Raw genomic sequence first — 25968 nt, forward strand, 5'->3', positions numbered from 1 at the left:
AGCCCAGCAAGGGGTCAGAGAGCCCAGCAAGGGCTCCAGGCATCTCCAGGCAACTGAGAGTCTGAGCCCTAGCCCTGAGTATACATCTTTGTATGAGAGCGGATGTGGAAAGAGATAAAAGAAAATAAATATCGGTTACCAAAAAACACGGTTCTTATGTCTATAAAAGTCCTCATGAATTATCACAGAGGCAGAAGTCTCTTACACACCCCTTGGGAACATGTGAGAAGATTTCTTCCAGAAGTCTGGACATAGGTTCCATGGTTACTTTTCCAGAAATTGAGGGAAAGGATTTCGATGTGTGCCCCTTCAACAATTTAGTGGTAAGAAACAATGGATCCTAACTTATACTATTTCTTAGCTAGCTGTAAATTTCATGGTACCTTTAACCCCACGTGTATAATACTAGTATTCCCATTTGTCTTATTCCTGTGTAGTAATAGTCTGTTTTAAGTCTGACATTTGTTAGTTTTGTGCCTATTAATAAATAATTCATTCTATAATAGACTGAATCAGCCATTATTAAAGAACTTGCAAATGAGAGTGGGTCTTGGAGTGCTGGCCACCTCAATAATGCGACTGCCTGCTGCCAGAGGCCTGGACAAAAGGCAGGAGCTTATTTAAACCCACATAATTGATTGTTGGGGTTTTAGGAGCTCTCCTGGCTTTTTTTTTTTTTTTTTTCTGTTAAAGGAGTTTTCCCCATACATGTTGCTAGGGGAACAAATGGCTGGATATTTCAAAACAAAGGAGCTGGCTACTCTTTTGTTTCACCTGGGTGTGTGGGCAGTCGGTCTCCGGTGTTTGGACAGAGAGGGAGGCTGCTTTCTTTGGCTGCTTTTCCTTCTGCTGGAGAAGCCCTGGGATCCCAAAGCCCGCCTTCCCTACCCCTCTGGGAGCTGGGCTGTGGCTGCCCTGACCCGCCGTTGCTTTGAACCTTTGCTACGTCGTAGCCCTGCTCACCCTGCCTGCCCTGACCTCCAGGGGGGTTCCCCGTTTGGATACATCTCGTCTGCCACCCGGGATTTGTGCTCGTGCCTGCCGTTCCAGCCTGCCATTCCAGCCTGCTGTTCCCGAGGGTCCGGCTGGACACCAGGATCGGCTGCCCAGGGGTTTGTGAAGCCTTTGTCCCATCCCTTCCCGGGATCCCAGGGCACCGGTGCCGCGTGCTCCCCGAGCTCGTTCCGGAGCGCCCCCTGCAGCCGCGGGGGAACCATCGCACCTGCCCTGCTCACTGGGAGCCGCCAGCGCCCCTGCCGGCTGCGAGCGGAACTGCACCCGAGGGGAAAGGGCCTGACAGCCGAGAAGGCTGGGACTGGGTTTGTGATTGTTTGCTGTTACTGCCATAGTTATTGTTGTTTGTTTGACTGGTTAAACACATACAGATATATAATAGTAAAGAACTGTTATTCCTATTTTCCACATCTTTGCCTAAAAGCCCCTTGATTTCAAAATTATAATAACTAGAGGGAAGGGGGTTGCATCTGCCATTCCAAGGGGGGATCCTGCCTTCCTTAGCAGACACCTGTCTTTCAAACCAAGACATTCATTCATAACAATCTCCATTTAGGAGAAAGACTTTTGTCAGTGCTTCATACCTATAGCTCCAACAAGGCACATCACAAATAGGAGTCCCACACATAAGAAAATATCCATATTCATCCGTCGCTCTATTCTGCTGCGCTTGTAACGAGGACCGCTGTTATTTAGCATGGCCTTTGTTTCATGACCTTGAAAACACAAATGAATATTATCACGTTTATGTAATATTTTGTATTTTGGTTTGTTTTTTTAAAAGTATTTAAAAACCACTAGATACATTTTGTATATGAAATAAAATTCAACAAGTCAGTGGAAAAAGGTTAATATTAAGCTTTTCAATAGTTGGTTGTAAAGTACTGACAAAACTGACGAGAAATAAAAGAATCCCCAATCCTTAAACTTAGTGAATTAGAATTGAACTGCTATACCTCTAATGGAAAAACAAATGTGCTGTAAAAAGTCAAGAAGCAGAAATTACTTTTTCAATTCTATTAATATTATCTAAACTGTGGCTCCACAACTGGGATATTGGGACACCATCTGTTGCTGTATTAAATGGTATCTTTCACGTTTATTTCTACAGCCCTTTTCCCTGAAAATAAAGACCCTGCAGACTTGTATTTAGTTTTTGTGTGCATGTGCATGATGTGTGTGACAAGGACTGTTTTCCAAACCACCTTTTAGCTTTCTCTAGGGAAGTGATTTAACCCAAAATCTGTAAGTTAGGTGCAGTTCAATCACACCTGCTGGATTCATTCCAGGTTTACATCAGAGATTGTTAATTAAGAAGAGAACTACAGAGAAAATTACTCTCCATCCTGATGTTCAGGACATTCACTCAAGAGCTGGGGCTCCTTGTTTACTATTCCAATGAATATGTAATTATTTACACAACCTGGAGCTGTGTCAGTGGGATCAGTTTATACTACCAGTGCCCCTGCCTTTCCAACTCAACATGTAAGTACAAACCCACTCGTTCCACTTAGGCAGGTATTCAGTGTACAGCTTGTGAAGCAGGAGATGTATGTTCACTCCCATATAGGCAGAACTGAGAACAAACCCTAAGCCTTCCCTTTGGTGAACAAATTCTCTAACCACTGAAGTGCACTGAAGGGGATGGGACTGCTGCTTGCATTTCTGTTCCTCCAGCAGCTGTGTGAATCTTGTTCCTCACTTTTCTTTTGTGTCAGGCAGAATGGAATGCTTTGTGTTGAAAAAAAAAAACCAAGCCAAACCCCTCTAATCCCTCCCAGAAAATGCTCAAGGAAGTGCTGATGAATTTATTTCAGGAAGAAATCGTTAAGAGCTTCTTTCCAAATATCAGTTCTACCATTCCTTTCCACTTTAGGTTACCATTAGGAAAAGAATACTTCTGTAACACAGTTATCATCTTGTAAGGAACAGAAAATCAGAAATATGAGGAATAAACTGCTTTGTTCTCCTCTAATCCTCACACTTCCCTATGCCATGAAACACAGCACCTCACCTACTACCCCAATGGTACCTTGTCTCTCTATTTCTGGATGCTGATGGGCTCATCTAAAACTTCTTTCTGGTACTTCAGTATTTGAAAAGCATATAATTCTTACTGCTGTCCCAACCACAATGAGAAAACTACATTGGCTGTCACTCTGTAATGAGATTTTTGTGCTTTAATGCTGTCGCTTTGTGTAGAACAATTTGGGTAGCCATGAAAAGTATAACAATCCTTGGGTCAGATGAGAACTGCACAGACCAAGCAATCTCACTAAGTGATGCCTGTACTCCTCACAAAGGCTTCCATTAGAAAGCAAGTTTGAGGAGTAATAGAGTTACAAAAATGGAAAGTGTGCCATCTTATTATGTGACTGATCTTGATTGTTCAGAAATGGTCACAGACCATCATTAAAAGCCAGAGTATAATCAATGTCAAAGAACCCTAGAAATGAAGGTGATACTGACTGAAGCCAGTCTAATTTTAGGAAAAAAAGAATAAACTTTCATGCTGACATTAACAATAAGAACTCAGGTGGAAATTGATTTGAAGACTTACTCATATGAAAACCACCATGTCTTGGGAATAACTTTAAAACTCCAACCTTTGCTACTGGCAGCTTAAGCAACATAAATGGAGATCCACATTATGATCTCTGCTGGTGGTCAAGGGAACATACTGAGAAATCTGAGCTAAACAGAAGAAAATTAGGAACTGCAACAGGAGAAGGGAAGATAAATTACTCCTATTATATTGGGAATGATCCCTACTGAGATTTTTATACAGTAGCTACTTTGGGAAAAAAAAGGTTGCTGAATTTGGCTCTGGCTCTCCTCCTCTGCCTGGTGGGCACCACCCTTGCATGTGGTGTTAAGAGAGACACACAATGAAAGACCTACAAAGGCAAAGCTACCTTGGTAAGATATGGGAGCTACAGACATTTAGAGTGCAGTGTAGTAGTAAAATAAACAAGTCTGTTTTCAGGTAAATTGTTCTGGGCTGTGGAGATTAATTTCAGCTAAATGACTCTTGTAAAGATTTGACTTCTCTTTTCTCTTAGGTGGCTCAACCCTGAACCCCTTGCTGCTGATCAGACATAAAACAGTTAATATAACTCTTTTGGAAAGATAATAATAGCTAATGGGATTAATTGTGTTTGAATTGACTTTTATTTAATCTACAAATAAGAAGGTAGCTGATACATTCTATCCGATGCAGAAGAGGTCACAGCTGCAAAGGCAATGATAAATCATGCTCACTAAGTAAAAGCAGTGGTAACACTCCAAAGGTAAAAGATGCTGAGAAACAGATGAACTGACCCACTGCTGGACCTGGCACTGCTGCATTTGATCTGGGCATCAACACCATCTTTTTTTGTCCATGTGTGTCCTGCATGAAATTCATGGTTGCACAGACACACTTTGTCTATGTCAGTACAAACCTGTGCTGCTGCTTGCCTTTTCTGTCACCTCCAGCTGCTGCCTCACTGCCTCCTGCCTGCTGACACTGGCACAGATTGAATGGATGAATTAAATCCACAGATGACTGGGTTTTTTTTCTAATTAGTTCTTCAGCAGCTCCTGTTTCTACCCTGAGGAGCCAGTGAGACCTGCCTTAGGGGAGCTGTGTAGATTTTATGACAGATGGAATTACTAGTATAGCCAGAGCTGAGGGTTAAATACACCTTAGCAATTTTTTACTTCTCTGGATATTTTTACAAGATATTTGACATGCACAAGGATATGGTCACTTGCCAAAGACCCAGTGCAAGACTTGCTGGCTTCGGAGATGAATGAGTTACTTAAAAAAAAGTTATATACTTTTTCTGTGCACTACTAGTTTTTAAAACAAAACGTGAAATTATGTTACAATATTAGACTATACTTATTTCTTTAGGGATATTTACAGGGAAATTCTCAGTTAACCTAAATAAAAAATATGTCTTACCTGCATATATAACAATTCCTACTGCAGCCTCAGTATTTCTGATGGTACATCCACGAAGCAAGAGATTTTCAATGTTAAAACCTACCCGTTCATGGTTTGGTTTCTCCCTAGAAGAAATAAAATCAAATAGAGCAATTAATTTTTCTGTTCTAATGGGGCGTTAAACACAAATTTTTGGTGCATGTCTGTTTCAAGCTGAAATCAAGCAACTTTGAAGGCCCTATTTTGCTTTTAATTCCTTCAGTTTCAAGGAAGACTCCAGCAAAAAGTTACAGAGAAGTCTAAGTCTTTCTTTTAAAGACCATGTGCACAGTGTGTGTCATGATGCCAATACAAAGCAAGTTTGGCTTTCACTTGGAAACTTACCTGGCAGATTCAGTATCTTATGAAAGAAAACAAGAGTAATTCTGCAACTTCTTACAGAGACATTTTTTTTATAAAGATGAGCAGAGGTTCAGATGAATACATCTATACCCTGCAAGAGCCTCTGTCACTCTGTCAGCCACCAAAGGTCTTCGTGAATCTCAGTTCACTCAAGCAGTCTTTAGGCTGAGGAGCTCATCCTCATTCTCATCCTGGAGAGAAGACTTTTCATCCTGGCTAAGGATGCACCATCACTCACCAGATCCTTCTGCTTGCAGAACATACTGATGAAAACCATAAAGTCAGTGCTCCATCAGGCAGGTAATTTGTTACTTGGCTCTGAAAATTAATGGCACACGCCTACCCCTACCCCAGCTTTTATTTTACACTGGTAGGTTCCTCCTGAGATCTTACCAAAGCTGAGAGCTTCCATTTCAGATACTTTGTCTTGTTTTTTATGTAAATGTCAGGGTGGGAAAAGAGTTTTTTTCCTAGTATAATAATCTCTCTCTACTTTCTATTTGATATTTTGCATTTCATTTACCAGTAAACAGACACAACTCTCAAACGAAGGGCAAGGCTAGGTGTTATATCAGGGCTAAGTACAGTCCTATGTCTAAGTGCAGCTGCACATGATTACATGACTTGAACTAGACAAGGGAAAAGGTGCAGGTGCCAACAATCTACAGATGGTGGAATTGCAAAAACATAATGCCAGAAATCTGTTTTTCTTGGAATCTAAATTCAGCCATGGGGAACTCATTTAATAGAAGCCTTCTTGCATCCCCTTGAACAGAATTTTCTGTGATTCGACATGTGAGATGGATGTCACTAAGTTATCTCCTATCATTTTTAGCAGAGAGTAATCCTGACATTTTATAGCAAGGCAATAGAGCCTTAATAAGTTATTAAGGGTTCTTGGAGAAAAAGGTAGCCTGCTCCAAGTAATTTGTGTTTACAAAATAACTCAAATCTCAGCAGACCAAAGACAGAAACTCCACTAACTCTTAGCAAGTAATTTTCCCCAGAAAATTAGTTCTTCTATCCCTGAAGTGGGAAGAGAAGGGCAGCTAATTCTAAGTGTTCCATCAAGCAGGTGAGATCATAGGCATTCACCAAAGAGATTTCTGTTACAGACTTTCAGTTGAAAGTTGAATATTTTGAAGTCAGTCCTGGGTCCTAAGGGTGTGTATTTGTGTGTGTTTTCTTGTGACGTATCTCCTACATTTCTATAATCTCAGTGCTCTTTGCTGTATTACAGCAGGCTAATTGGAAGAATAGCTTCAATTTAGATTATACCCTGAAGCCAACAACCACAGCCAGCAATCAATACAAACTTGACCTCTTTTCCCCTTGTAAGATGTTGCAGCAAAGGAGAAATGGCATTGCTATTAGAGGCACCATTCTTACAGGGCACAACCTCAAAACCAAATTAGACACGGTCCCGTGCTAATGGGAGAGAACTCTTTGGTTTACTCCATCAGAGATCCAGCCATTTTGCAGCTCTTCCGGATACAACACTCACAGTTTCTTGCAGAGTCATTAACTCCTAGTTTATCTATTGGTAAACTTAGCAAAGCTGGGGCATGGATGAGTATTCTGGCACATTCATGCAGTTAAATTATTTGCATAATAATGGGACATGCATTTGGTCTGGGGCAGTAGGTATTTTGGACAATTCTCTGCTGTTGTGTGGGAATCAGCATGGACTGATGACCACTCTGAAGAGGGCCTTGGGACAGGCTGCTCTGTATTGGAGGGTAAAAGAATTTTAGGACATGAGCCATGACATAGAAATTTACCTTATAATTCATGAATAGGCTTAAATCTGATGAATTTGCTGTTATGCCTGTGCCAGAATTATTTAATGAAGAAAGACAAAAAAGAAACCCACCCTACTTTTTTATACTAGTCTAATGCATTGGTTCAAAGGTATTTTGGATGCATATTTGCTTTTTCTACATTCCTAATAAGAAGAAAATCTGGATTGTTTATTAGGTCTTGGATACCTGTCCTGGGGTTACTGTATGATACTGTATTCCCTATTATCTGCCCTTTGCCAGACACGAATCCTATGCCTTTCTGTGTCTTTAAGCTGGGTCCTAGAGAAAGGGAGGAAAAAAAAAGTGAGCGGCTTTGTGTTCAAGGACACAGATATACATGCCCCTGCATTCCTGGCTGCTGCAGAGTGGAGGAAAGCACCTTCCTGCTTTTCCCAGCTCACAGCTCTCTGCAGCAGGGAAGAGAGTGGCATTCTCTTGTTTTTCAGCTAGGTTTTAACTAGTTTGTTAGCTAAAGCATGGAGCCTGGGACTTTAGTTTCTTCTTCTTCTCTTCTGGACTGTTCAGCAACACCAGAACATCATCTGGGAGACCCTACATGCCAGCCTGGAGGGGCGCACGCTGAACCCCAGCTCCGGAGAGGAGAAAGCCACACCCACAAATGACTCTGAGATCTACCCATGTTCTCTCCACAGCGAGAGGTTTTATTATTTAGCAATTTTTTTCCCCATGCCTGCGTACACTTTACTTGTTAAATAAATAGGTTTTTTCACTTTTCCTAGGAGGAATTTCTTCCCAAACCTGGTGGGGGAGGGATGGCTGTAACCTGCCTTCTATCAGAGGACGTTCATTTTGGACATTCCTCCGAATTTTGTCTGTAAATGTGAAGAAACTAGAGCCATGCAGCTGGATACCTTTAAACAATTAGAAGGATTTATCTAAAATCTAGCTCAGTCTAACTATCAGGTCAAATGTAAATGAGCTTATGTCTAAGTTTTGAAGAGAGCTGGAGTTTTGTGAAAATAATTTGTATGAAACAACTGCTAATACAATGCCAAGCCTTGGTTCTACCTTGCCATGAAACGGAGTCCAAGTCTACATCTTATGTTGACTTCTGAATCTGGGAATAGATAATAGTGACCATCAATTTCCTCAAAATATGTTCCTTCCATCCAATTCCTCCAAGAGTAGTATCAAAGTACAGATCCAAAAGGTATTTATGGATAACAAGTACTTACATGTAACCTTTGAATTTATTGAGATCATTGTTTGGCATTTCAAAGATGATGGTGTTTTGGAAAAATTTGGGTTCAAACACAGTCTCCTGCAAGAGAAAAAACAGTGAGAGAGACAAATCCAATGAGTACTTGAAATGCTAAACACTAAGAGAAGCTTAATTTAGACCACCAGGGCTTGGAGCACTTGCCCTAGAAAGAGAGACAAAGTCATTTTTGCTCATTCAGCCTGAAGCAAAGCTTCAGAAGGGCTGAGTATTTCCCCCCTCTTCGAATAACAACTGGCTGGAAGTGTTCAAGGCCAGGCTGGGCAGGGCTCTGGGCAACCTGATCTAGTGGAAGGTGTTTCTGACCATGGCCGGGGGTTAGAACAAGATGAATTTTAAGGCTCCTTCCAACCCAAACCATTCTGGGATTCTATGATTCTATGAAATATTCAGATTACTTAGAAAAACAGTAGTCAACCAAGAGCAAGCTCAAATGTAAAGAATTTCCAGATTTAACAGGATTTTTGATTATGCTAGAAGACTTCTGTTACTGGCCAGGATGGTATAATCGTAAAGAGACCACACATTTGAATGAATGTATCATAATCAAATAAAATGAAAAGCAAGACTAAGCATAAAACCCCACCACCCAACACTAAAATGAACAAACAAATCCAGAAGGGGGAAAGCAGAAGAATAAGCTCACACTGCTGGGAGAGACAAAATGAGACAAAGCTTTTCAGGCTAAGGGCTCACTCATACAGAGTTTGGAGTTGAGCATGATTTTATTTGAGTTCCCCAGTGTTCAGGGAAATGGCTTGGGGTTTGGACTACATGAAGCAGTCCAGAAAGCAGTCAGCATGAGAGGTACCTGACTGCCATAAGTGGTGATTTAGTCTTAACTGAAAAATATACAGAACTTTGATTTTTGATTAAGAAAATGTAATAAAAATGGGATGTGGGAAATATGAAAGATGATAATTATTGCTGTGCCACAGAATTTTTAAAAGAACTGAAGCTCACTTAATATAAAATCCTCTGTTAGGAAAGCTGGAAATAAAGTCTGCTGCTGGGCCTCCCTACCTTTTTCTACAGCAAGCACTGTGCTTTAATGTTTACATTATTTTCTCTCTCTTGTTCTTTTTTTCGTAAATGAAACATATATTCTTTTTTTTTATACTATATATATGTACATAAGTACAAAAAAGTAGAGCATAGATAAAAAATTGTTGGAGGAAATATACAAGCTTCAGGAATATAAGGGCATTTTGTATACCTTCTGATCCTTGTGGCTGAGTATTTTTAGAATGCCTGTTAAGAGAGAATTTTCACCTCTGCTGAATCTTGTTCAACTCAGTGAACTTAACAGGAAAATCAGTTCATACTTGGTTTTGCTATAAGTATTTGTACAACAGGAGAACAGGAAGATACAAAAGTCACAAAAGTCACCTGGAATGTTCATTGCTAAGAAAGAAAAGTAGTAGGCTTCTAGATAGACAGGGGTATGGAAGAATTATTCTTCTCTCTAATTTTTTCTCTTTTGGTGACAAGAATTTTGTGTTTTAAAATCCGAATTAAAATGTCATAAAAGGAAAAAAATAATAATCCTTTCTCTGTCTTTTACAGATAGTTGTATTCAATATTCCTAAGCATATCACAGAATCAGAGAATGGTTTGGGTTGGAAGGGACCTTAAAGATCATGTTGTTACAACCCCTCCCATGGGCAGGGACACCTTCCACTAGACCAGGTTGTTCCAAGCTCCATTTAACTAGGCCTTAGACACTTCCAGGAATGGGGCCCCCAAAACTTCTCTGGGCAACCTGCATCAGGGCTTCACCCCCCTCAAAGGGAAGATCTTCTTCCTAATATCTCATTTAAACCTACTCTCTGTCAGTTTGAAACCGTTCCCCCTTGTCCTGTTCCTCCATGCTCTTGTAAATAGTCTCTTTCCACCTTTCTTGCATCCTAAACTGAAGAACTAGCCTCAGTTCATATGTATTTCCTCCCTGTTTAAAGAGTCACTTTATAGACAGACATATCTGAGGGGGTTTTATGCAGTTCATAAATCACAGGACTAAGCAAAGCTCAAAGAACAAGGAAGAATTTGGCACACTAAAATCTGCATGTGTGATATTTCATAAGCTGGGTTTTTTTATCCAATGCACTGTTTACACAAACACACTACAATAACAGGGTGATACAGGTGGCTGTATCAGCTCTGACCTTCCCGAACAGTGGCTGTCACCATGGCCAGAACTGCATTCCACTCTGCTAATGTAACAGGAGTTCTTAAGTAGGGACACTCCCAGGCATACAGTTTATCTCAATAACAGCTCAAAGTCTAAAGAAAATTACCATGAATAGGCAGTCTGGGGCATAATTTAGCACGTGGGTATTTTCTGATGTGAAGGAAGACTTCCTCATACTACGAACAACTGAGGCAAAAGTTTGCATTTTGTGTAATGGTAGAGCACCCTGTTCTCCTCTAAAAGCAAAAATAGAAAACCTAACATGTAAAGTAGGACTACATGACAAAAATGCAGCATTTAAAAAAATGTTAAGTAGCCAGTTTACTGTTTTTCTGCTAAATAGCTACATATTAAAAATTTCCAGTGTTTCTCAGGACAAACCCTCTCCCTAATCATCACTGGAAGGCACTGGAAAAGGCCTGTGCTATGTGCCATAGCATCCACAATATGAGAATGCCCTTAACTGTCTTTGCAAAGTGATTTCCATTTGAACAATGAGCAAGTAACACTGGAGAACAGCACCTGATCCCAACTGGCCATGGAAATGGTGTGCTTTTATTTAATAAGTCTGGTTGCTCCCTGGCAGCTGTGTCCCACACACCAGTAACCCCAAAAGTCTTCCTAATGGCACTGGTACTAATTGCTAAATAAATTAATTTAATTCCTAGAATTACCTGTGAGATTTTATTTCCTGTCTGCTGGACTGATTCCAGTGGAAGAAATTTTTCCTCCTCACATGCTACCACTCCTTAAACTTGTTCTGGGTTATTTGAAAAACTGCCCTGCTGTGTTTTTAAAGATACTTGAAAATGTAAAAACTCTCCCTAAGTCATATTTTCTAGTTTACTTCAGGTTTATCCAACATGGGCCACGCGAATATAGCACTAAAGTGTAAAAAGGAAATGATACTGTCCATGAAAAAAAATGGTGATCTTAAGCATTCAAACTGAATCACAAGTTGATGTCAAATATATAACTTAAAAAAAAAAAAAAAATTACCTTGAGGTCCTATTAAACTGCTCAATCTACTCCTACACAGGATTCCATTCTTAAAATTTTTCCAACCCAGTGTGCCTTAAGCAGCTCCCAGTTGAACTACCACATCTCCACCTGCCTATGAAGTGAGTGTGGTGTGTCAGCCACAAAGGAGACAGAATCCATAAGGAAACGCACGGATGCTTTGGCAGGGAACCATGAGCTTTCCTCCAATTCCCATGCAAAAATAAATCCCTCAGTGTAGTGGCTTTGCTGTGGCACAATGGCCATAGCTGGAGACAATATGCCCGTGGGCTGCATTTTCAGACTCACCTGGCTGCTGAAGCCCATCACAACCTGGCGCTGTTTGAGGTTTGTCTCCCCATCGAGGTTGGCAGTTTCCAGGTGGCAGATCCCGTTCTGATCAGAGGAGTAGAGCAGCAGGATATCTGCTGGGATGATCTCGTTACATTGCAGCTGCACAAAGTCCCCCACTTTGACATCTTTCCAGCACTTCTCCACATAAGCGTGTTCCTCCCTGTGTATTAAAAACATATCATGGGTGATAAGTGACATTAGGAAGGCAGGACTGCTGACTTGTGGGGCTTCAAAAAGAGAAAATAGAAGATAGGGGCACACTGATTTTTTTTTTTAAGGGACACAGCACAGAAGCTAGAAATTAATGATTCAGACACTTCCATAGCACCACTTCACCATATGTCACATTCAAACCAAATCTTTACATGGAATAAAAAATATACAGCAAAAGTTCTCTTTCATTCTAGCACTAGTCCTATAATCTGCACAGCAAAATATAGAAAGCAGTTCAGACTAACAGCAATATTTTCGAGTCTCTTATTGAAGAAATTTAAATACTTCACCAAAACCTATTGTTTTTGACCACACGACTCTTTCCCAGATACTTTCCAAGATCAGTATATAGATCCTGAAAGAAGAAAACTGGTACCTCAGCCACGCTTGCCTCATGTCTTTCCAGTTTGTAACTCTCAATAGGTAATTACAAATCTTGAGCTTAATATACAGAAACAACTTCAAAAGGTAAAAGAGCTGACAAATGATCCCTTAGTATTAAGCAAAAAAAATACAACCAGAGCACAAGTTTAATGGAAAAGGTAAAGTGAGAAACAAAGAGCTTCTAAAACAAAAGAAAAAGTAAAAGAAAAAGACCCTATGGGATTCAAGGAAAATAAATTACTATTTCATCAACAAAGTAAGTTCAGCAGAGTTTTTTTGACTTTACATTTTCAATAATTAATCCTTCAACTGCTCTTAACCATCTAAGCAGACCAAAAACTGCACAATAAACTTTAACACTAGTTAATGGGAAAACTGCACTGGCAGCAATTGCTTGGTTCCTCTAACTCCTTGAGAGGAAATTATTATTATTCAATATAAATCATTGAATCACCTTATGCCTTGCTCTGTGAGAGGGAAATGCTCATGATACTTCACCAGACAGACAATAAAAGTCCTTTTGTAATGACTCATTCTCATTTCTGGTTAAGTTTTTAATCATCCTCATCTATTGCCTGGAGAATACCATCTTTCACTGAAGTGTTTATATCATGAGAAGGGGAGCAGTGATAGAACAGATAAAGTGTTTTGCTACACTTCAAAGCACACATCCAAGCACTGCTTCACAGCCAGGCCAAGGGATGCTTCCTGCTAACCTACTTTCCTGGCTTTCTGCAAAGCAAAGCCAGCCACAATGCTGCCAGACAAACCCTCACACTTGGCTTATGCCCTTATCTGCAAAACAACATCAACTAACAGTTACCTGTATAGGTTATGCAAGAAGTTAAATTCTGCACATTTCCCAGTGGCACACACTTTTTACTCAAAGAAAGAACCCCTCAACCTAATTCTTTGAATCCCTTTACTGCTTCTTTTGAGGCACTTACTAAACTATGGGGTTGTAGCAATATTTTTTTCATGTTACATTAATTTTTTTCCTGTATTTTTCATTCTTCTTTTTTTTTCTGACTCTACTTACCTGCATGTCCTTTTTCTTTTGCTCAAAAACAGACATAAAAGACCACACGGAAGAACAGAAGTTTGTTCTAAGTTAATTAGATGTTTTTTAAAAAATCTAACTAAATTTCTATTTGAAAAGTGTTTTAGCAAGTATATGCCAAGTATTTAATCCTCTACAAAGCAGATACTAAGTTAATATACCAAATCAACTATGTAAGTACTAATCCTTTCCATGCCAAACACCCTCTGAATAGGACTTCTTAATGTTTTTGTTTAAAACATGAAAGAAGGAGTACAAGATCAATTTAGAGGAAGTAGATGTCTTGTCTTACCATCCTAGACATATGGATGCCATTTATAGTTTGCATATTATGTTTACTGTCACTTCTGCAGAGCAATCTACCTCTCTGTACGTCAACTCTTGTGCAATTCAGAAGTTTACAGAATATATTTCTGATTTTGTCCTCTCATAAAATGCTATAGAAGGGCCTTGTCCAGCTGGCTGTGTTCTGCATCAGCTGAAAGAAACCAGACTAGCACAACTAATCCATGGAAATCACGGACTTGTAATATTTTTTCAATAACTCCCCATGAAACCTACATACATGTAAAGCTTCAGGGTTCTACCCAGTCACTAATTACAGAGGAGAGAGTGAGTCAGAAAAGCCAAATGATGCCTTTCAGATCAGAGGAAAAGCCTTACTTAGCACAGGGACTACAGTTCAGGAATTGCTAAAATCTCAAACCTGCATTCAGGTGAACTGACTGTCCCTCTATCCCAGCGAATATTCAAAAAACACACATTTTCTGCTCCTGAAGAAAACTCTTCATCTGGACTTGTAAGATGAAAAATTTTCTATAGCACAAAGCTTTTCTAGAACATTGTAGGGAATTTCCAGCAGATGAAAGGAAGAAAAGTACTTCATGATGAAACTGGTGCACCCCATGGCAGCACTGGCCTAGTTGTCTAACAAGATTTTTCAGATGAAGCAGTTTCCTTTCAGCAATCCCTGTAACTGGGAACACTGCCCATTTTCTGTTCAGTGATTAAAGTTCATAGCACAAGCTCTGGTTGCTAAATAAACAGAGGAGCTTAATAAATCCAAGATGGTCTGACGAGAAATATATGAAAAGGGCAAATGTATTGAACTTATAAAATAAACAAGGTGTGGTGATTTTCAATAGGTGGGAATCTGGATATCTGATTCATATAGCATGCGGCATCAGGGCTGTGGCACACTGAAGACAGGATGTAAGATAAAAGTTCCTCAGTCCCTTCTCTCTTTTACTAGGCAATTTATCAAAAGCATATTCAAAAAGTGTTCCCTTGTTAATAGATATCATGATGATGCCCATCAGAGTATGATAGTGCCAATGAAAAGAGGCCTTGAACATTCAAAATGACGTCTGCCAGTGCTGTTATTGAACTCATCAAATCTGACCAGAAGGCGTGAACTAAACAGATTTTATGAAGTCATTTCTGGGAAAAAAAGGACCATAAAAAGACCCTGCTGCAGTTGGAGACCACGGGGGAACTTAAATAAATTACTGACTTTGTGTCAACAATTTGATTTTGCTTTCTTGGATTCAATAAAGATAAATTTCAAACAAAAACTGGATCAAAATGGACGGTGAATGGAAGGAAATAAAAATTATTGTTCTGCTATACAGAAAAGATTGAATAAAAGTAATTTTTTTTGTGCACTCCACAGCATGTGTGTGTCCTAGACTGCCTTAAAGAAAGATCTTCAGAAATCTTTGTTACCTAGAAGCATTTTATCGGATAATTAGTCCAGTGAATCTTATTCCCTAGAATTACTGCAAGCTCCATCTTGGGATCCTTTGCAGTTTGAAATAAAGATATTGTTTGCTCTGCACTATACCCCCCCCACCCCGACCCAAATTGTCACCACGTCATGACAACTAGAAAAATATATCAGTGTCAGTGTCATCAATAGAGAAACTGACATATAAATATTTTTCTGTATGTAAATTTGCTAGAATGCTATATTTGAAAATGGCCTCTTTCAAGAATCACATATTTTATAAAAAATGCCAATATTCCGGGATCTCAAATCACACAGCTGCTTACCCTTCACAGTCTATTTTTGCAAATAGAAATTTCGCACACTTTTATGCTATCAAAGATTATCAGCTTTTATACGCAAACTCCTCACAAAACATTTTCAAAGATCACTTTATGGCCATGACCTCACCATTAGGAGCTACTGCCACAAAACAAAAAAACTGACAACAAAGGAGCAGATTTAGGACTCGAGGAAGGCTCAAGATCAAACAGGAACTGATTCTGAAACCTGTCCATAGGTCAGAGTACAGCACAATTGGCTGATAATGTTCTCAAGCTGCAGATACTGTTTGAGCATAGGAAAATGCCATAGTATACGTGTGGGTTTGTCACTGGCTCCTGCCACGATCTCATCCCAGAGTGGGAGGGGTTTTTCATGTCAGCACATCAGCCCAGCAGCACCAATGATGTCATTTAGCAGTGGCCAGTCCTGTATCCAGCCCCAGCCTTTCCCCAGAGTGCCAAACTCTCAGTATTTGAACACTATGTTAAGACGGCAAAAGCCCTTTTTAAAATAATAGGAATGAAATTTTTCTAAAGTCTAATAAAGTACATACACTTATATCATACTGGCATTCCAAATTCCTCAATGCTAATAACAGATCTGTGGATACAAAAATGCTGTTAGCAAGGAATTTTCCTGCTTCTTCTAAACTGTGGGATAATTTTCTCTCTCATGAAAGATAATAGCAGAAATTCTGTAAACTAAGAACACCTGCAACCTTGTAGAACTATGTTTATGGTACAGTAGAAAAATATTTTGACAATGGATGTTTTAGGATTTTAGCCAATCCCCCCAAGGGGTGGCTGATCCTTTGTCCAATTAGACTATGAAGAAAAAGTCTCTAAAAGAGTTTGTAAAATAATTAAATAAATCAATCTTGCTGCACAATTCCTGCCTGCTGGATCTTCTCTCCTCCTCCCTACGGCTGCGGAACATGGTAATATTGACTGTGGAAATACAGATCCTATCTTTTTATGTGCTTAAACTGCCTATAGCATCATAACAAGTAACTTCTCATTGATACAAGCCTATGCTCAACTTCTGTAACCAACTGAAGTTTACATAAACTTTAAGTACCAGAACTTTATAAAAATATTATTTGTTCATATAAATGGTTTTGGATTTCTTTTAACTCACCTTTGAAGAAATAAAATAAAATAGATGTAAACAATGTGTTGCTTAGATTTTACTAGGTTCATTTTGTAAATTGTACATTATTGTATTTAGGAAAATCTGGGGGTTTTTTACTGCCTTGAGCAAAATACTGTTACAATTCTTCTTGACACCAGCTGGAATGAACAGATAATTCCAAGGTCACTCACTTAATGTCTCTTAATTGTTAGCATTAGTTTCTAGGGACTCTCATTAACTTGTGAAGTTTCTGGAAAGCATAGCCTACATCAGCTTTTTTGGTAGTCATATCCTTATATGACCATATAGCTCTTGAGGTCACATGGTAGAAACCTGCCACTCTCCAGGTTTTAAAGGTATTTTAAAAGTTCAGACAGGTAGATGAATCTTAATGCCATGAGGCTATGATTCTGCAGGTCTCTGAGCCAAACCCCACAGATTCTCATTTATTTGGTTCCAGTGTTTAGTCATTAGCTCCTGCTGTCAGCCGTCTGCTAAGCCATTGCACCTTTTCTGTGAAGCAGCTTTAAATGCCTTGGCAGGTAATAGATCTTGAAGAAAGCTCTGACAAAGCAATACACAAACCAGTGGTAGATTTAGTAATGTATTTTATGGATTTTCTTCCACAGAGACCAAGGATCTTCTCTGTAGCAATACACTGTGACTGACAACAATTACTAGCTCACCACTCTTTCACTTTCAAATGGTGGTGCCTGGACCAGCTGAGAGAAGGTTTGCATTTAGTCAGTTCAGCATGTCCCATAATTCTTCACAATGCAGTCATTATACCCCACACAAGGTTTTTTAATTTGTTCACAATTTTGGTACCACTGGTTTCAAGCAGTATCATGGTGACGTAACAAACCTGAGTATACTGTTGGATAAGGACATTTTCTCAGCTCACTGGGAGGTTGAAGAATGCCTCAAGCAGAAGGTACTGTTTGTACCTTCAGTCAAACTCGCTGCTAATTCAGGTATCCACAGCTAAACTAGATACAAAATTTCCACAGTGCATGAAGTACAGACAAAAGTTGTAGGGATGACAGAGCAGAGGATGCCTATTGCCAGAGAACTACACACTCATGCTTGACATTAGGGGGGTAGTAGCTTGCAACTAATCCAAGTTCATGCTTTGTGGCTGTCATAGGACTGCACCTATTCAGAAGGTGTTCAGTCTCCAGCTGATGAGATTTCTGCACTGTTCAGAGATTTCTACACTGAGGTGTAGAAGCCTTGATATTGCTATGCCCGAGAAAATTGATTGAAATTTTGCCTCTGGTGAGGTTTTGAGTGGGACACAGGCTTCAGACCTTTCTTTTTTTGTGTATAAAATGAACCTACTAAAGCCTCCAGCAGGCTCCTAATCTTTAAAGTTATGCTTTGTCAGAAAACAAAAATAATAAAGCAGAAAGAAAAGGGTCTTTAACAAGTGAAAACTCAGTGCTGCTGACCAATACTTTAAATTAAGTGTTGGCAAGAAATCTTTCTGCTCACTGTGCCCTTGGCAGGATGGGATTTTCCTCTCATCCTGCTTTCTACTTGACAAAATTTCAGGTTCACCTTGGGTTGAATGACTTGCATATGATATTTCTGAGTCCAGAGAAAAATGGTTTTCTTTGAACTCTGAGACTTGACAGTAGGTCAATTCCTGTTTTCAAGCATGTTCCCTACCCTTTTCTCTGCTTTCTTCCAGATGCCCCACACTGCCCCTGGTCACTGCATCCCTGGCCAGTCCCAGGCACTATCCCAGACATGGAGAGCATGCACGGGAGGTGCAATCTCTCCTCCTTTCAGAAATCCAGCAGAACAGAGCATATGAAAGAGGTTCAAACAGAAGGGCAGCCTTTGCCTTTGCTGCCCAGATTCCCTAAGAAAACATAAAGTACCCTGTATAAATTCACTTGTAGGCAAGCAAATCTCCATTGCTGTCAGAGAGAAAATTGCAGCACAGAATTACAATACTTTAATTGACTGAAATATTTTAATTCTCTTTCAAACCACTGAGTCCAGCTTAAGCCACTTTCAGCTTTTCAGCTGAAACACATTTATGAGTTCTTTGTTTTTTCCTTCTTTCTATATCTCTGCTCTAGGGCTAACCCAGAGTAAGTGCTGATGCAAAAATCTTAAAATGTTCTAAAATCTTACCCTAAGCAGACAAAGAGTCAGAGTGAAGGCCAGCCTAAATTTTTTGTACCACAGACATCAGTGGACTTAGAGAAGAGGAGGAGATTGATGCTTGTAGGAACTACCTGAAAACCACAGGGCCTGAAAGCATTACAGAGGAACTTTCTATGGAAAGAGTAATCAGGCTACTTAGGATGCCTGTCATTTAGGATACCTACATCTCCAAATGCTCCACAGGATGATTCAAGGCATATAAACAAGGCTTCTCTGAGTCACTGTCTCAGTCTCAGATATCTGAATTTAGGTTCTTAAGATTAAGCAATATGAATAGCTTAAATAATGTTAATGTTTTTGTGGCTGCTGTGCCATACTGAACTGTGCATAGCCCTTGCATTTGTATCTTAGTGTCTACCAAAACACTGAGGAAAAAATAGGTAAAATCTCCCAAAAAAGTGAAATTGATGCAAAAAACTGTCTAGATGCTATGGAGTATTTACAGAATTTGAAATAACCCTCGGGGTATAGTACAGCCAAGCTATATAATAATTACATATCGATTAGTTCCTTGAACATTATAGAACTTCAAGAAAATGAAATACTAGCTTTTAGCAACTATTGTATTGACATTCACTTTCAGGTTTGTATACCACATTCAATGCTGGCCTGTTAGTAAGTTAATGACAAACTGAAGAGAGTTTTGAGAAAAATAACCATGGTAGGTTTGGAGGGACTGACTGACAAGAAAGATGAAAAGAGCAATCTGAACCAGTCTTGACTAAAAGGTGTCAGGGTGCAACAAAATTAATGTGATAAAAATCACACATATTTGAAGATTTTAATTAACTGTTATGGATGTAGACTAACTAATTAGGGTTGCATGAAATCAGGTGGCTTGAGAAGTTGAAATGCAATTAAAGAGGGATAATAAAGCATAGTATCATAGAAAATGCTTTGGCATTTTGTAGTAACGGAAGTCCACCTTGCTTGGAAAATTTTAAAGCAGACAAAGTATATTTTAAAGAATGCCATGAGACAGCAGGCATTTAAACACAGGTCTATATCATTTGCAATTCAATTTTTTGTTCTCTCCTTTTGGTGTTGTGTGATTTGTTCCAACAGCACAGCAGTTTGTCTACAGAGTATGATTCCAAGTTTTGGTTCCAAAAGTACAAACTCTTCAATCAAAAATCTAGGTTATTGCACCTCCCCAAGACACTTTATTACCTATTAATTTTTCTCATTTTTTCAATTAAACATTGTTTAAATACACTACTGGAAGTGTCTTTTCTTTCATTTGACCAGAAGACTAGATTTCCCATTCCAGCTGATCTGTGTGAAAAGAAAATTAGAATAAATATGTTTACAGGCCAGCCTATTTAACTTCCCTTGCTCTGTGTTGAAAGAAGGCAAGTTACTGCATTTCCCCTTGTCTTCAAGAAAGTTTTAGAGAACATTCAGCATTTGGAAAAGTTTGGTTTGCCTTTGTATTTCTTTTGGAACAGGTGCCATAGTCTTTATTAAAATCTGAAATAAAGACAACATACACTCCAAGATTACCTCTTAAAATCTAAGTAATATTTCATCTTAGGATGTAAGATCAGTTGTTCTATTAAAAATAACTGTTGGTTGCCACCATATTAACAAAATGTGCAGTGTCTCAAAAAGACTTTCACCTATGTTAAAACAATTACCTATTTTCAGCAGAAGATTCATAAGGAATAAAAACTAGAAGACATCATGCCCTTCCAGGACTTTGCATCTAGCAAGAACAAGAAATATCAGCCTCTGAAAGCACCAGAGAAGCCTGATTTAAATTATTCATTATATAATAAGCTGTAGTGACTGATCTAATGGCAATTGTCATTACTCACATTTTTTCCAGACAGGATGAATGCTGTAGTCTGAAGCCCTTCTCATTTTCCTTTCCCTTACAGCACCTTTTTGGACCACAAAACTTTGGTGCAAGACAAGATCCTAGACAAGACTGATTGATAGATCAAAATCTTTTTTACTGGATGGAATAACCAATTTTAAGGCAGGCCCATCTTGTGCTGCTGCATAACAGAGCACTCACAACTATAACTTGGATCTGGATTTGAAGATATGTTGCAATTCCATCGTGGACATTTTTCCCTTATACAAAACAAGTTTTACTGTATTCCCTTCTTCTCATGTTCCCATGGTAAAAGGCTTTCAGATCTAAACTGACATAGCTTCTGTGTGTAAAGAGGAAATAAATAAGATCCCTCTGGGAATTTATTCATTAGCACCTACTGCCCCACCTATTCTGTCCCATACTGGTTTTAACAAGTATTAACAAACAATCCACTGCCTCATGGGCTAATGCAACACTGGAAAAGCTAGAACATTCAACCAGATTGAAATCTCAAAGATAGGCACAAGAGGCAGTTTGCCACCCTACCCAAGGAGCTACAATTATTGACAGTCTTCACCATGGAAGAGAAGAAATCTTAAATCCACATTATTTAGAAACTTATAAAATGCCAGCTCTTTTGGAAAAGTTGCAAAGGAGAGCAGTGCAGTTTTTTTTTCTTACAAGTCATTTTCTATATGTGGGCCTAAGTTTAGCCCCTAAACAAGCAAACCTATTGCTTTCCTGCTTAACCAGCAGGACATAAAAATAAAAACCTGACAAACACATGCAGAAGAAACAAACAGAAATGACAGCTCCATGTGATAAAAGCCAGAGTTCTGCAAGATCTTGCTCGTGAAAGCACATGTTATATAAAGCATTGCTGATTAATTTGAGGGATGACAGGCACATTCACGGAGATGGAAAGTTTTGCACTTCTGATTCCCAGATGTGATATTTTGTCAGGGAGAAATAATTTGCTACTTTGCTAACAGAACAGTTTTGATACAACAAAACATAATTTTCAATCTTCTGAATGTCCTAAAAGCAAGAAGTCATGAAACACTTTGAAGAAGTGAGCACACACACATGTAGTTAATTCATTTGAGATGACTAAACAGAGGCATATATATATGTTTCATTTCTATACTGTGTTTTTACATGTTCATTTTACATACTGCCTAAGAACAAAAAAACAACTGAAAGCTACTCAACAATGTAGAGTAGAAAATAAAATGTATTTCAAAGGGCCAGGTTTATAAGAGATTTCTTGGCATCTAAGAATGCAAATAAGTCCCATGACAGATCTTGTTCTGTGCTACCTTATATTGATAGAATTAAAGCCTCTTGAAAATGTGTTAGAAATTCAGCTGCTTGTAGCTCTTTAAGCACCTATTTTCAGCACACTGCATGTCTAAGAGGCTGATAGACACACCAATATAATGAAACTCACACTTAACTTCCCAGTACAAAAATGCTTTAAAAAAAAAAATCTTTCCCTCCATGAGAACAAATACCAGGTGATATACAGTAGCCATGACCTTCCCCTATTTCATCTAATGACTGATTTTTCAGCAGTTATTTATTAATTTTTTTAAACAAAAAGCCTCACCATTGATAAAAGATCTCGAGCCAATGTTTTTGGTAATAAAAGCTATACGAAGCTCACCTGCTGTAAATGCAGCATCCCATATTATTGATTTCTTTGTCTAATTTATACCGCCGAAAGTCCTCCCAAGCATCTTTAATGGCTGTAATGGTCATTATAACACAAATTGGGATCACAGACACCTCTGGTTGGAAAGCATTTACCACTGGCACAAAATTCAGCAGTGCAATGAAGACAAAATAAATATTGGCAAAGCGGTGAAACTGCTCATAGATATTTTTAGGGAGGAAAGTTAAGATGGTATATTTCGTGGTCTTAATTTCATTGGACTCATAGTATCTCCTCAGATTTTCCTTCCCCTTCTTACTTCCAAAGGGAAAATTGGAGATGATCACTCGTTTATTTTCATTTTTCTTCTTTCTTTTCCTTATTTTTCCTCTCTTCTCCAGCTCCTCATTTTGGAGTTCCATGTCTGGAGCACCACATTGGCAGCAGGCTTCCTTGAAAAAATGTTTTTTCCATATCATTCTAGAGAAGCAGCCTGGAACAATTTTCCTTGACATGTTGTTTTCCCTTCAAAATGTATCTTCAAGATGAAAACCAACAAAGTTAGAAGAGTTCAATAATCCAAATGAACTCCCAAGCGGTGGAGAGAAGAGTTGATATGTCCAAAGCCCAGGGCTTCGTCTTTCACTCCAACCTCCAGCTACCCAGGGACAGGGATCATCCTGACTCAGCTGCACCAGGTCCTAGAGCCTGCTGGGGCAGCTGCACCTCACGTATGCCAAAAGCATCCTGAATGTTTTGTTCTTCCTATCAGCAGATGCCTGGAGGCCCCGTTCAGACCATTTCCCTGGCAGTAACTCTCTGCTATCATGAAGTGTCTCTGCTTTAACACAGAGCATAGGCACAGCTGAGAACATGCACACAATTTTCACAGGTCACTCCCCGAGTTTCAGAATGACTTTATAACCCTGGGAGTTGCCAGGAAGCTCAAAGGTAATGGGCAGAGCTCCACGTCCCAGATGTCAACAGAAGATTGCTACAAGCCTCAGTACAGACAGTATTTCTCTTTTATTTCATCTACTATTGTTTGTTTTCATGACCATAACATGGATTATTACTAAACAAACAACCAACCCCCATTCCCCCAAGCCAAGTAAACCTATGATTTTGTAGTCAGAGGAATAGCCATAAGCAAGTGAAGGGCAATGTGCCTGGATTGCCCCTCAGACTGATCCTTCTCCCCAATATACCCCAAACCTTCCTCTCTCACCCAGATACCCCTTCCCCTTTGATCCTTCTTCCTCTGACACATAAGTATGTCAGCACAGATGAGGGCTAATTTCCAGAAGAGTTAATCACATGTATGCAAACCACAGCAATTTTTTTTCTCTATGGCCTGGGCTTAAGGGCAGATGAAAAAAGGAAAGCACACAAATATTTAAACTTTTAAACAAAAACTCCTATTTGCTTCATAACGTAGTGACAAGTTAGGCAGTCTCAAGTCAAGTTAGTACTTGGACAAGAAACTGATGAAATCGAAATGTTGCAACAAGAATTGCAGTGAAAATATTTCTCCCTTCTGAGTCAGTATTGAGCAAACAGCTGCCTGCAGATGTTGTACCAGCTCCAAAGCCAAGCTAGGCTGTATTGATCTCTCTGTTTACTGGAAGTCCTAGAACTTTTTCCATCTCTTGATTATGATTCACCTTGAATGTAGTTGATCATTAATTTCTGTATTACTGGTTTTAGCGTGAAACATCTGAAAGACATGGCTCCAATTTTCTTAACAGCCCCAGTTTTCTGTTCCAGACTTGGGTAAGTTTCATTTATGCTCCAGATCCTTCTGCTATCAGGAAAGGATGTTGTATGTGTTGGCAAGATGCTTTGAAAACTTAGAATGAAAACCTGTATATATCAGCACACACTGCTGTGATATGAAACAAAGCCTAAGTGATACTGAGATGATTTAAGTGAGCTAAATAAGGCATTTTTAAAGGTAGAAAAAAATCTTTTGTAACAGTTTTCCCAAACTTATAGTACTTTGAAAGGTCCGTGAGAGAATTACTGTAAAATCAGATGAGCAGTTTCTACCATAACAGAAGCAAGTAAAAAAAATTGATTTAGTTTACTTACTTGTTGTATACCCTGGTTTTAGTTAAGTCTATTGTCTTATCATACTGGTATTTTCTGTAGTGTTCAATAGCATCCTTAATCATGTTGGCAAGCAGCACCACAACCAGAGGCAGCATTGTAATCTCCGTATGGAAGACTTCCACTTGTGGGAACCAGTTCAGAACCACCAGAAAGAAGTAAAGCTTACCCAGCCTGAAAAGGTATAAAAAATATTAAAAGTAGTCAGAAATTAGAATGTATCCTTTCTTTAATGAACAACCCCCATTCTGTGTCAAAGGAACTTTAATAATTTCACTCCTCTACCCTCCTTTTCCTTTCTCCAGAATGAATTGATCAGCTGCTTTTCTTCAGAGTCTGTGAGATACATTTTCATACTATTATAGCTAACTCCAGTTTTGTCACATGTTAAAAACACTATTTATCTCTGGGATCTCCAAGGTCTTTAATGACCCCTCATCGCTTCAGTCTTGAAAATAAGCACAAAGTCAAACAAAAGCCAACCAAACCTTAAAAAACAAACCAATGAACTGTGGAAATGTTCCCATCAGGAATCCATGGAGGATTCTGCAAATGGAAGGTCAAATTATGAGAGGCCGATCTAGTATACAAAATAAAAATTTCAAAGCTAGAGATGGATATACAACTTCCATTTATCTTTATTGTGATGATGGTTCCCTGGGCATCTTTTTATTTACCCTTGATTATTTATGCTGGGGGATTTACACAATTTCAAACCAGCACTTGGAAAGAAACCTGACCTAGCACTTGCACATACATATATACTATTTCTACATCGGTAGACAGTCACTTTCTGACATTAAAAATAGATCAAAATTGAGCTGCTGAAATCCACAGAATTTCATAGGTGTCTCAACACATCCAATTAATTTTTTTGTGCTCTTAAAAATCAGAGGTTTATGCAACACAAAACCAGAAGGATTTTTAAATAAAAACTTTATTTTTTTACAAAGAGAACTGTTGCAGCATTCTATTAAGAAAGCTGGTCACGGCAGTGGTTAAGGACTCCCAGTTCTTACTTGCTTTAATCCACAATTTCAGAGTCAAATGAATTTTGTTACAAATTATCATCACCTAAATTTTAGTCCTGTTGCAACTACAAAAGCAGCCCTTCTCCATCACACTCAAATATCACCATTTCAGAGAGAGTTTTTGAATCTCACAGATCACTGAATGAATTTTTTTACCTGTGAAACTGTCCAAAAAGGTTTTGGGGCAGAAAAGTGAACCATGTGTATTTTGTTTCCAGAATATTCCTGTTTCCAGAATAAAATGTAGAAGCTTGTTTCCAGTCTTTCCACTGTCTCCCATTGTCAGGTAATACAATCCTTCATTTGTTTAGAATGAGTTTTGGTTTGTCTCTGACAGAAAGTAGCAGTAGTGTTGATTCTGATAGAGCCTGGGAGGGACTTTGAGCTCCCAGTCACTGCCAAC

General features: G+C 39.0%; 1 protein-coding gene across 1 annotated transcript in view; it reads right to left on the minus strand.

Moving 5' to 3' along the window:
• The window catches only part of ATP10B (ATPase phospholipid transporting 10B (putative)), a gene marked incomplete at both ends in the record, with an annotated part of 49203 nt that extends 24604 nt beyond the window's left edge, over positions 1-24599 (minus strand). Inside the window, 6 exons of the mRNA XM_082291442.1 lie at positions 1599-1730; positions 4964-5070; positions 8346-8431; positions 11889-12093; positions 22438-22743; positions 24517-24599. Coding sequence (XP_082147568.1) covers positions 1599-1730; positions 4964-5070; positions 8346-8431; positions 11889-12093; positions 22438-22743; positions 24517-24599 — 919 coding nt within the window. The remainder of the gene's footprint in view (positions 1-1598; positions 1731-4963; positions 5071-8345; positions 8432-11888; positions 12094-22437; positions 22744-24516) is intronic.
• Positions 24600-25968: the final 1369 nt, after the last annotated feature.

Source organism: Coloeus monedula (assembly GCF_965178545.1).
Source record: "Coloeus monedula genome assembly, chromosome: 15".
Lineage (NCBI taxonomy): Eukaryota > Metazoa > Chordata > Aves > Passeriformes > Corvidae > Coloeus > Coloeus monedula.